At 37.8% G+C, this 12,339-nt stretch overlaps 4 protein-coding genes across 4 annotated transcripts; 2 read left to right on the forward strand and 2 right to left on the reverse strand.

Moving 5' to 3' along the window:
• Positions 1-1,044: 1,044 nt before the first annotated feature.
• LOC115623787 (probable ribonuclease ZC3H12C) lies at positions 1,045-3,447 on the forward strand. The gene has a single exon (XM_030518329.1). It carries the CDS (start codon positions 1,203-1,205, stop codon positions 2,898-2,900), a length of 1,698 nt encoding a protein of 565 aa, XP_030374189.1. The 5' UTR covers positions 1,045-1,202; the 3' UTR covers positions 2,901-3,447.
• Positions 3,448-4,473: 1,026 nt separating this feature from the next.
• Positions 4,474-7,203, reverse strand: LOC115623732 (zinc finger protein with KRAB and SCAN domains 3). The gene is made up of 5 exons (XM_030518242.1): positions 6,962-7,203; positions 6,000-6,898; positions 5,803-5,937; positions 5,067-5,177; positions 4,474-4,819 (listed from the first exon to the last, which is right to left on the reverse strand). The coding sequence occupies exons 1-5, from the start codon at positions 7,124-7,126 to the stop codon at positions 4,642-4,644; spliced, it is 1,488 nt and encodes a 495-aa protein (XP_030374102.1). The 5' UTR covers positions 7,127-7,203; the 3' UTR covers positions 4,474-4,641.
• Positions 7,204-7,685: 482 nt separating this feature from the next.
• LOC115623932 (zinc finger protein 8) lies at positions 7,686-9,948 on the forward strand. The gene is made up of 5 exons (XM_030518492.1): positions 7,686-7,966; positions 8,037-8,821; positions 9,078-9,212; positions 9,280-9,390; positions 9,450-9,948. Exons 1-5 carry the CDS (start codon positions 7,820-7,822, stop codon positions 9,601-9,603), a joined length of 1,332 nt encoding a protein of 443 aa, XP_030374352.1. The 5' UTR covers positions 7,686-7,819; the 3' UTR covers positions 9,604-9,948.
• Positions 9,949-10,389: 441 nt separating this feature from the next.
• On the reverse strand, positions 10,390-11,728 carry LOC115623933 (transcription factor Ouib). Its single transcript, XM_030518493.1, has 4 exons — positions 11,579-11,728; positions 10,952-11,514; positions 10,755-10,889; positions 10,390-10,698 (listed from the first exon to the last, which is right to left on the reverse strand). Exons 1-4 carry the CDS (start codon positions 11,693-11,695, stop codon positions 10,500-10,502), a joined length of 1,014 nt encoding a protein of 337 aa, XP_030374353.1. The 5' UTR covers positions 11,696-11,728; the 3' UTR covers positions 10,390-10,499.
• Positions 11,729-12,339: the final 611 nt, after the last annotated feature.

The raw sequence follows: 12,339 nt of genomic DNA on the forward strand, positions 1-12,339 counted from the left end.
TGCATTTATGAGTAATAAATTGAAATTCACAATAGCGTTTAAATATGTCTATAATGCGAATAGATGTGACCAGTTATACACCCAATGAACAGTTAAATGTACTCTACTTATACACATACTACTTATAAATACTTACATATACTACTTATATACTTTATATATATATAGTAGGATAATGTGCAACGCGCTCTTTTCTTCGTGAAAAAGAGGGACCAACGACGATACCACGAGATAACTAAAGTAACTAAATGTAATCCAATTGAAAAATATTTACTTTATTTTAACAAACGGAAATCTATAAATGTTATAAGCAGCCATCTTTAAATGTTATTTATATTGAATTCAACATAAAATTGTAGTAAATTGTTATATTTAATATAACTATATATGAATGTATAGTATGTATAGATGATGTATAACACAATAAAAATGGTTTGTGCATGTTAAATAATTGTTTTCTTTATTACTAGCTAGCTTGTTATGCAATAATTATTGTTGGATCCTTTAAAAATAAAATGTGGCGAACTTAAACTGGATTATTACTTGAAATTACCATTATTTACTTGAAATTTAACAAAAAGATTTTTTTGTCTGGCCTTTAAAAAGTAAATCTTAAACCCTTGCTACTAAACTTTAAACTTTGAAAAGTGTACAGATTTAATTACAACACATTAGTTTAAAAGAATTGAAAATGTCATTGCATAAATGCTTTCGAAGAAAAATTCAGAAATCAACACACATTTTAAATGTTAAATTTTAAATAGTGTAACTTGTTTCAACAGTATTGCCGACGATCAATCAATACTATCGCAAAACATTCCTAGAATTTTACAATAAACTGTTAAATTGTTTTATTATATAATTAGTAATGAATTAATTGAGAGGAAAGCTATTTGAAATACAATTTAAATTCATTTCAAATATTTTATAGCAACTTGTGTGGTCACATTGGGGCATTCGAGATTTCTCGATAACAGGTCTATCGCTATCGCTCCAACTGCCGTCGCTTATACGAACAACAAAAACAACAACAACACACGACACGGAAGTCGCGCACAAATGTAAATAGACACTTCTTGCTAAATACATGAAATTTAAAGCGAAAAACGGCCAACAAGTAAACGCCAGAAAATATACACGCTTAAATAATTGAAACGCATATTTGGCTAAAGCGGCAGTGTGCAACAAAACGTGTAAATTAAATGCGCATTAAAATGAATTGTGCTGAAGTGCAAGAACAACAACAAAAACAGCAGCAACAACAAAAGCAGCAGCCCCAGATTAACAACAACAACAAGTTGGAAAGCAGCGATGATGACGCTGACGATGAGGAAAGTTGCAAGACGGCGAGGCAGGCAACAACAACCGGACCAACAGTTACAGATGATGAACGAAAAAATCTGGAATTTGCACAAAAGTTGGGCTACAGCGAGCAATCTATACACACGGCCCTCACACGCCTTGGAGCGCAGGCAAAGCAGAATGAGCTACTGGCCGAACTCATCAAACTGACCGCGGATGCGCCCCGACCAGCAGCGCCAGCAACAACAAATCACAACAGCAACACAAACAACAACAGTAGTGGAAACAGCACTTCACCCGCCCAGCAGCTACGTCACATAGTCATCGATGGCAGCAATGTGGCCTTGGCCCATGGGAATAATACGCTCTTCTCCTGCCGTGGCATTCGCATCTGTGTGGATTGGTTTCGTCAGCGCGGACATCGCCACATCACCGCTTTCGTACCGAATTGGCGCAAGGAGTCGGCGCGCACCAACATGGCCAACAATAATATTACGGAACAGGAGCTACTCTATGAGCTGGAACGTGAACGCGTGCTGGTCTTTACACCCTCCCGCCATTTGGATGGTGGCAAGCGTGTCGCCTGTTACGATGATCGCTATATTCTGAAGCTGGCGGCCGAAACGGATGGCATAGTGGTGTCCAATGACAACTATCGGGATCTGTTGCTGGAGAATAGCGAGTATAGGCGTGTGGTGCAGGAACGTTTGCTGATGTACTCGTTTGTAAATGATCGTTTCATGCCGCCAGATGATCCCTTGGGACGTTCCGGACCCACGCTGGATATGTTCTTGCGCGCACAGACGCAACAAAAAATGGCCGATGCCCAGCAATTGTGTCCGTATGGCAAAAAATGTACTTATGGCCAGAAATGCAAGTTTCGTCATCAGTCAATGGCGGGACGCGTGCCTCTGCAGGCTTCACATAGCGCTCCATTGCACAGTAATGGACATCATCTGAATGGCGGTCTACCGCCACCTGCCACAAACAACAACAACAGCAGTAGTAGTGGAAGTGGCAGCAACAACAACAATGCCAAGCTATCGGTATTGAGCAATCGCGAGCCATTGGGACGCACCAAATCGAATACGATTGAGCAACAGCTTTGCCAAGCCTTTAGTAGTCAATTGGACTGTGAACCCATGGAGAATAGGCATAAGAAGGTGCACCGACAACAGGCGCCAGCAGCATCTTACCGTCTACTCGGACCAACATATAGCGCTCCCTTAATGCCACCGCAGCCAGTGCCGCCATCGAATAACTATTCTCCACAACAGCACCAACAACAGCAGCACCTGCATTCTCATCAACACTTGACACGCACACCCTCGGCACCAGCCACAGATGCTTCATCCGCCTCCAATCAATCGCCATCGCTCGCTTCGCTCTCGCCAGCCCATAATTTTGGTCACCTCTCCGCCTCCGATTCTCGTCTGAATGAAGAACTGCAGCGCGAGGAGAAGCGACGACTGTTGCGCTACCATCTGAGCAGCCTCTTTCCCCAGCACCAAGTGCATGCAGTGCTCCAAATGTATCCCGAACAAACGGATGCGAAGGCCATTTGTGCAGCTATACTTAATTTATTTCCGCATAATTAATTAGACTAGGACTTAGTGTTAAAGTTATTTAAGTACATATGTGTATCTTTATTAATGTGCAGTTTACAACTTATAAGTGATGGACGCTAAATCGAACTGAAGATGGGAAGTTTTGCAAGCTATCGATATTTTGAGACTTAACCCATTCCCAGCCATTGTACCTGCTTGGGTACAAGAAATTGAACATTTTCGTAAACTGTATTTCCAAGCAGAAACAAAAATTGCACAAATATATTACGCAGTTTTTTATATACAAAATGTGCTCTATAGGGATATGAAAGGAAAGTAGAGATTACGTATAACGGCAATCAGAATTTTGCGTTTAGTACTTCGATCAATTTTCTAATTTTGAGTGTATCAGTGTGAAGTTGATTGCATGTGAAGCATGTGGATCGGTTAAATAAAAACAAATCCTTTGATTTGCATATTAAAAAACGTTTATTTTTCAAATTTGAAATTTTTTAAAGACTGCGAAGTCAAAAGGTAATGTACTATTTATAAAATTTTATAGAAAGGCATCAAAACACAACCTTCTATGCCTTATACTTATATTTCACCAGATTGTAATACAAATGAAGAAAACAAAACTGTGTTGCAAAAGAATTGGAAATATTGTGTAGAAACACAATATCACCTAAAAATTGTCACGTAAATCTTCTGAGTTTAAAATGTCGCAAATCGAAGAAAATTGTAGGAATTAGGGGAAAGCTACTGATTGAAGTTTTAGACAGAGTCGCCCTACGCATTTCGACAAATGTCCATGACTTTACTTTTGAGGAAAGCGCGTTAAAAACCTTATTTGATAGTTTGTTGGTTATCCTCCAATGACAAGAAAAAAGAAATGTATTAGACGAAGATACATAAATAGCATTTCTTACAAACAATGTGTCGCAAAATATATTAACGGTATCAAGAAATATGTATATCGATTTTCCTAACCATAATAACTTGATTTCCAACGATATTATTATAATATATATATTCTATGAGACATTCATTGAAACAATTAGTTTCATTGCACTTTTATTCGTCATTACATTACATTTTAGTCAGAAGACGGTGGTTATTCAAACACTCGGTCATTTCTATCAAAACTATTTCGACTAGAAGACAAAAATGAACGTCCTTTTCGCTGTCTTTGATTAATATGTGAACAATGTGACATAGAAGAGACGAGTTTCATACCCCGTGGGGACAGGGCATTAAAAATCTACACATTTTGGTTTTGAAAGATCTTGCACTTTAATGGGCTAACAATTTCGTGTCTTTAAATATTGATGAAAATAGAATAACGAATGAGACATTGATCTTAAATTTAAAAATATATGTGGAAAGTCTCATTTGCTGCAAAGTACTTGAAGGCGTTATCTCGGCAGTGGCTTCATCATCATATCGGCAACTTATTCTTCCGTTGAGATTTGTTGAATTTGAAGCGTTCCTTCTATTATCTTGATTTGTATAAAGAATTGTCTACTTGTAGAATTGGCTACTCCAATGATTTCTTTAGCTGCTTTGTAGACAGCACCAATCTCTGATTCTGTTATTGAAGTGGCTACATTTAGGCTAAGAATAATTTAAAGAGCGTACACGTAAGTTATTTATTTCAAATTTTCTCTTGTAAGTCTGTCTGGTTGTGTCGTATGTGTGTGTGTGTTTGAATATATTTATATCTGTATGTGTGTGCGTCTGTCCGTCTGTTCGTCTGTCAATTTTCTTACAATTAGGTATTTTATTGGAAATCTTAAAACATGCCCTCCACTTTATCAATCTCCATTTTCATCGTCTCCATAGGTGAGGAAATCATTTCGCAATGAATATACGAATTGTCCAGTGCCTCACGCACACCACGTCGCTCGTGCGTAATCCGATGATTGCGCAATTTGTAAGCCTGTGGAAAGCCTTTGCCGCAAATGTCGCAACTGTCGACGAAATGATAAAAAACATTAAAAAATATGAAGTGTTACGAAGACAGAAAGAAATTAGCCCCAAAATAATGCCGATCTAAGCGGTGTTCCAAATATCTAATATTCCTTGCATCATTTTCAGGCTAGAATAAAGTAATTGGTGGGACGGAATAAAAACTAAACTTGATTCGTACATTTTTAATATCGTGAGTTCTAGATTATATCTGATATCGACCATTTTATATACAAATATAGAACTTACACATGTGGTTTCTCGCCAGTGTGAATCATCTTGTGAAACTTCAACGTGTTGGTATAGGTAAATGTCTTATGACAGACATCGCACTCATAGGGTCGCTCATTGGTGTGTATGCTGTAAATGATTTTGCAAAATAATAACAAATGTGATTTAATTAAGTCTGAAAAATCAATATCTAGAGTGTTTGACTTAAATGTTCTCACCGCTTAGTTGCTAAAGTCTAATAATTTTATGATTAAGAGTATTAAAAATACCTAATTTGATAATTATAGACCATTAAAAAGCATTTACAGAACCGCCGAGAACGAATTTTATGAAGCACAGAAATTCTGGACATTTGAACTTTTCTTTAGAGACATTGAAAATATATTGTAATAAATGTAATTTGTAATAAAATCTAATCTAGTTGACTTTTCTCAAAAGACATTTCATTTGAAATCTGTTCTATTGAAACTTTTCTCTGCCGAATTTCCTTCAATTCTTGTATCAAGTTGTTAATTTCGAGTTTAAGTTCATCAATATTAATACTTTTACGGTTTCATTTATCTTCATTTTACTCAGAAAAGTAGAGATTTAACACAAGTTAAATTATTTTTAATGGCGAATTTGCGTTTTCTTTATAAAAGTTTTCCATTTTTATGATATTAAAATGTTCAATATTATCAACAACGCGCATAAAATGAATAGCGATATATCTTATCAATTTGTTGTACAACAAATGTCTAAATTCATGACTTACCGATGATGTTTATTGCGCGTGGAAAGATCCGCAAAGGCGGCCGGGCAATAGTTGCATTTGTACGGGCGATTACCTGTGTGGGTGTTCATGTGTCGCGCCAGCTGCTGCGCCTGTGCAAAGGCATGACCACAGATCCTGCGATAAAGCGGAGAAATGAATTAGCAATAGCAAAGTTTGATTGGAATGAATGGACATACTCGCACTCGTGGGGCTTTACGCCGGAATGCACTTTGATGTGCTCTGTGAGACGACTTTGTGATGGGTACATGTTGCCACATATATCGCATATATACTTGTACTCCTTCTTATCACTACTGTTGCCGACAAAGATTTTGCGACCGCCGCGTGTCTTAATGCCCGGCATTTTACGGACAATTGTGTCGCCAATAGTGATGCTCTCATCGGGATTTAGGATGACATTGGTGCTCACCGTGGTACGTTTTATTTTGCCGGTCTGCGCGCTCTTGGCCTTGGCGGCCGCATTCTTGCGATGTTTGGCGGCAGCGGCACGTGTTGTGAGTCCCCGTTTATTTGAGGCACGTGCGCTGACGGGTATGAACTCCTCGTCGGAGTAGCTTTCCTTCTTGTCATCTTTTGATTCGAGTTCATCCTCGTGTGCACTTTCTGTCAGTTGATCCTGATCCACCTGATCTAGGTATTCGATGTCGCCAGAGAGACCTGATAGCTCGGTCATATCATTTTCGTCATAAACTTGCATTTGTTCGATTACCACTTCCTCTTCGCCTTCATTCTCGTACGATTCATAAACGCCGTACAGCTCTTCGGTAACTCCCGTTTCCTCACCATCACCCTCCTCGCTCTTCACGTGTACTATGAGCTCCTTTTCCAGATCAACCAAGATTTCATGTTCAATCTCATCGGGCAATTCTTGCGCCTCCAGTTCTGCCAGTGATTTTGCCTGCAACTCTTCCACCCCCTCATCCTCAACGATGTGTTGTTCCACTACCACAGGTGCTATAAATTGACTTAAATGCTTGTAGGAGCGCTGACAATTACGTCGGAATTTAAAGGCAATGTGCAAACTTTTCAAACATTTGTCACAGATTTTATCTGGATAATGGTCAAATTTCTTGATCTGCCAAAACAAAAATCAATTAATTACAATTACCCAGTACACAATTTAAATCAATTTTCTTACGGGCACACCACCACACTCCAGTATCATGTTAGTCAAATCTTTGGAGGCATCATCATGAAATATGACGGCCATTGTTTCCTTTGGCTGTTGCAAACACACTCTGCACACAATCCACTTTTGCGTGACAGATGTCGCCACTGTTTGTGTTGTTGCAATGTCTTTCATTTTGTATTTGTGTATGCGCGATAATTTTATAACGATTGGTTGTAATTTTTGTAATTATTTCGTAAAATAAAAGAATTAGACGCCAAGTGAAATGCTGGTAAAACAAGATGCAGTTCACTGTGAATGGTTTCTACGCTTATTCTATGCATGAGGCAAGGTTACCATGCGCATGTCCACAAGCAAGTATTGGTATTTTGGTTGGTATTTTTTCCCAGCCGTTATCGAAGCCCTACCGTTTCTATTCATTACAAATAAAACTAGTTTTCTTGCAGACTATCCATGATTAAATTGATAAGCTGACAAATAATTTGATGCCAATTTACAATAGATACATTTATAAAAAATGAAATTACTAAGCGCTTTATTAAATGTACTAAAAACAATCAAAAAATCATCTCAATACCTTGTTAAAATGCAGGCTTCAGAGCCAAAAAATATTGTTATCCATAACAAAGTTATAAAAAATTAATAAGATTTTAATCTTAATTGATTTTAAAGTTTAATTATTATTATTATTTAAAATGATATTATTTCACATGTTCACTGTGAATGATTTTTTTATTTGGTATTTTTCGCGATGCCACATTATTAAACAAATCGTACGAGCTGATGTGAATGGCAATAAAAAAACAACGCTCTGACTTCAGCTGTTGGAATCCCAATTTTAACAAGAAACGTTAACGTAAAAGTATCATGACAACTGACCGTGATGAGAAGTGGGTGGTGTGCCGTGTGTGCTTGAAGAACCCGAACGATGGCGATGGGGAGCTGCAGGATATCTTTAGTGCCAGTGCCGCAACGCGCCTCGATCAAATGCTTCACATTTGTGGCGACATACCCGTAAAAAACAAACTTTTTCATGCTTTGGACGATGGGAATCGCATAACATTATTTTTATTTTGAATTGCAGATCAGTGAAGACGACAAGCTTCCGGACAAAATGTGCAGCAAGTGCGTGCGTTGCCTGCGCCTTGCTTACAAGTTTCGAATGACCGTCCAACGATCACATCAGCATCTCATGGACATGATGAAGATCGATACGGATCAGGCACATATCAGCGATGAGCTGACTGTTGATGATTTTCCCGCAGAAACCATTGTGTGGGACTGCGACGAAATGAAGGTGAAAATCGAGGAGGAAGAGCTTAAGGAACAACAACAACACCAGCAGCTGGTGGAACAGTTGGAAGTGGATGAGGGTGTGCGCTATTTGATTGCCAAAGATGTGGGGCATGGTGAAGAAATACTCTTCGATGAGTTTGTCGAAGAGGCCGAGGCTGTCGAGAATGTGATTTATAGCAATGCTTCGGTTGATGCCATTGACGAAGATGCTGAGAATTGCACAGAATACGAACAATTGGAAGTACTCTCCACAGAAGCATCCGCGCTTAACACAGCATACGAACTTCGCACCAGGCAAAATGCCCACATTAGCGTAACCGATGACGAGGCCGATGTCCTCTCGTCAGACGATGAGGAATATAAGCCGAATGTGAGGGCAAACAATACAACGCAACAGGCCCGCAAATCCAAAGTAACGATGGTAACGCTGACAGAAGCCAAGAAAAAAGGACGCAGACCACGCGACAAGAATTTAAATTATATCTGTGATGTCTGTGGCAATATATATCCCACACAAGCCAGACTTACGGAGCACATGAAATTTCACAGCGGCGTTAAGCCCCACGAATGCGAGTAAGTTAGCTCTATAAGGGGTAATTGTGATTTATTGTTTTTAAGTTCTATGGAGGTAATAGTTTTCGATTCACAATACAGGATATACCGCAAATATAGATAAGTAGTGATGTGTTTGGTTTTAAAAATACATTTTAGACTACAATTCTGAATTCTATAAGGCATAAATAACGTTTTATTTAAGATATGTATCCCTTTTAAATTTCATTTCGTTAAAGGTTTCTTTTAACATATAAATTATTTCCTCCCATTATAGGATTTGCGGACGTGGTTTTGTTCAAAATCAGCAACTCGTGCGTCACATGAACACGCATACGGGTAATCGGCCATATAAGTGTAATTTCTGTCCCGCTGCCTTTGCCGATCGCTCCACAAAAACTAAACATCATCGGTAAGTTTTTTTCATTTCATTCATCCATAGACCATTTATAGTTACAATCGAATTTTTAAACTCACAGCATTCACACAAAGGAGCGTCCATATGAGTGCGATGTTTGCCATAAGACTTTTACCTATTCGGACAATTTGAAGTTCCACAAAATGATACACACAGGCGAAAAACCGCATGTGTAAGTTACCCTTTTACCTACTCTCCTTACCAGTTATTTCAATATCAAATCGATTGCAGGTGCGATATTTGCGGCAAGGGATTTGTGAAGGCTTACAAAATGCGTTTACATCGCGTGACGCATGAAAAGCGTCCGTGGAAGCAAGTGAGCACAATGGACGTTTTAGAGGATGAGGAATATGTAGATGAAACACCTGAAACCATTATTACTTAGTCCATCGGCTTTTAACATTCATTAACAGATTTAATATATAGGCTAACAGATTTATTTATTAGGATATTGTGAGATTCTTTTGCACGCCTAATTCCTCATTAGAAATCAACGCGATGGGCACATTCAACTGAGCATGATTTATATGGGAACTGGGAATATATCCACAGCAATTTCGTTTTAATCAAGTTCTGCAAAAAAATTGTACATTTCTATAACTGTTTCTTTTTTTCAATATTATCAATTACCAACAATCTGTTGAATAATATTTCTATAACCTGAACAGTCAAATATTTGTATTTAGAATTAAAGAAATACATTTAATGAGATACACGTTTCAGTTTTTAAATTGTGGATTTTTTTTATACTTCTCCCTAAAAGTTGGGTTAAAGAAGTGAACGTTTGTTATAAAAAAAAGATCTCCGAAGACGACAGAAGCAGATATATTGAGAAGCAGAAACTTAAGGCACTATTTACAACTGCATCAATTTCTTGAAAGTTTAGTTATAAAAGAAAGAAGGCATCGAAGCCTCGATTAGCTTTACAGTGCAAGAAAAATCAATTAAGACCTCATCAAATCGGCATCAACATTTACCTGCAATAGAAACGCTTAAGCTTTGGTCAGACTGACAAATTATTTGCAAATAATTTGGTCATATTTATAGAGCGATACTATAATCAATGATTTATTTATAACAATACTAGAGTTTCCTGACAAAATAAGCATCTTTAGAGCTTGACAATTTAAATAGGACAAGTCCGTGTGCAAATTATTAAACTGTCTGACCGTCAACTTTACAGAGAATTTTTTAAACAAATTTATGATAAGCTTCATGTTATTACGCATTACATTTTTGCACAATTCAGGACTTAAATATTTTATTAGTTCTCTCCTTAGACTATAAACCCTTTGCGTTACGTTCGTGAACGCGCTCGTGTGCTTTTTTATGGTGCAGTTGTGAAAAGCGACGATCGCAGAATTGACAGCTGAAGGGACGCTCACCCGTGTGCACCATTAGATGCACATTTAGGACATTCGAATAGGCAAAGGACTTGCTGCAATACTCACATTTATACGGTCGTTCGTTTGTGTGAATGCTGTGGATAAGCAAAAATTATAAAAGTACAATATTTGATACTTTATTTTAACGCACCGTTCATGTTTTTTATGTGTTGAGGGATCGGCGAAACGAGAGCTACAGAACTTGCATTTATAGGGTCGCTGGCCAGTGTGCGAGTTCATGTGACGTGCCAATTGTGGTGTCTGCCGAAATCTTTTTTGACAGATTCTGAAATGACAAAGTAATAAAGAATTTATTTAGAAACAATAGATTTATATTGAGAAACTTACTCGCATTCATGTGGCTTGTATTCGCTGTGCAGCTTCATGTGTGCCGTCAACTTAACTTTATCTGAGTAGACATTGCTGCAGAATTTGCAAACGTATGAGACGCCCAGCAGGTCTGGAGATTTGGCTTCTAAGGCAGCATTTTGAACAGCGATTGAAATTCGTTTGATCTTTAAGTATTTGTTTGTTGTATCCTTAACAGGCGATTTGTTATTTTTTAATCCATTTAATTTTCCTTCTGCTGCTGTTTCTGCATCGTTTGTATCGCTATCGCTTTTTATGCTTATGGTCAGTTGTTCCTGGGATCCTTCATCATCCGTGTTCAGATAATCCAAGTGGATTTCGCTTGCGCAAATATCCTCATCATCGTCCTCCTCATTTTCGCCAAAGGCACTACTTGCCTCTTCCACCACCTCCTTTAGATCAGGCTCCTTCTCCAGCAGCAGAAATTCTGATCTTAGGCGCTTGTCAGCCTGTTCGCAAATTGTGCGCAACTTGAGCGCCGCTCGCAAAAGCAAAGCACAACTGGTGCATATTTTGGTGGCTGTTTTGGACGCGTGCATCAACTGTAAGGCATTAAAACAATTTATATAAACAAATTGTAAATGGGTTTGTAAGCTTTGTTGTTACTTGCAGTCGCAGTCCCGTGCAGAGTTCTATCTGTGTATAAAACTCGTCATTTGTGGCCATTAGCGATTCATTTTTTGGCTGCTCCAGACAAATTCTACAAACAAGCTCCAAGTCCATGTTAAAATCCACCTTATCCTAAGTTAAACTCGCCTCAAATATTGGCGCTATTGAGAGGCAACAAAAGACAGCTGAAGCTGAAGTACAGCTACGTTATGAATGCGTTTCATTGCGAATAGCAAAATGAATTGGAGTGACCACGCTGCAGGTTTTTCGGTATATGGTATATGACATGCACTTCCATACATATGTATAAGTATGCTATATTTGTATGTATTTATTTGAATAATATATTTAACATTTGTTAGTAAACAATTAATATCTAAAATAACTTAATATAAATAAAAAACGCATTTTTAAATTTGATTGATTGTTTCATTACACAAACGGGCTCATTTATTATAAATGCAATACGGCAATTTAGTTGTTTCTTCGTGAAAAATTAATTTACGTTACTCATTTAATAAAATGATTTAAAAAACAGATTGAGACCATATTGTACGTAAAAATTCAATATGACAAAGGAACTGGATACCATCTACATTTTATTAGGGATTTAAACGAAGCTAAAAATATACATTGTTCCTTTTATAAAGGAATACCACTAACTGGTCACCCTGCCAGTAACACACACCATTTATTTTAAATGCGCCTTCAATTGTTATTGTTCTTAGAGCTGAAGTTCTTCAAGGACAATGGAAACA

Source organism: Scaptodrosophila lebanonensis, unplaced genomic scaffold, assembly GCF_003285725.1.
Source record: "Scaptodrosophila lebanonensis strain 11010-0011.00,11010-0021.00 unplaced genomic scaffold, SlebRS2 tig00000053-arrow-pilon, whole genome shotgun sequence".
Lineage (NCBI taxonomy): Eukaryota > Metazoa > Arthropoda > Insecta > Diptera > Drosophilidae > Scaptodrosophila > Scaptodrosophila lebanonensis.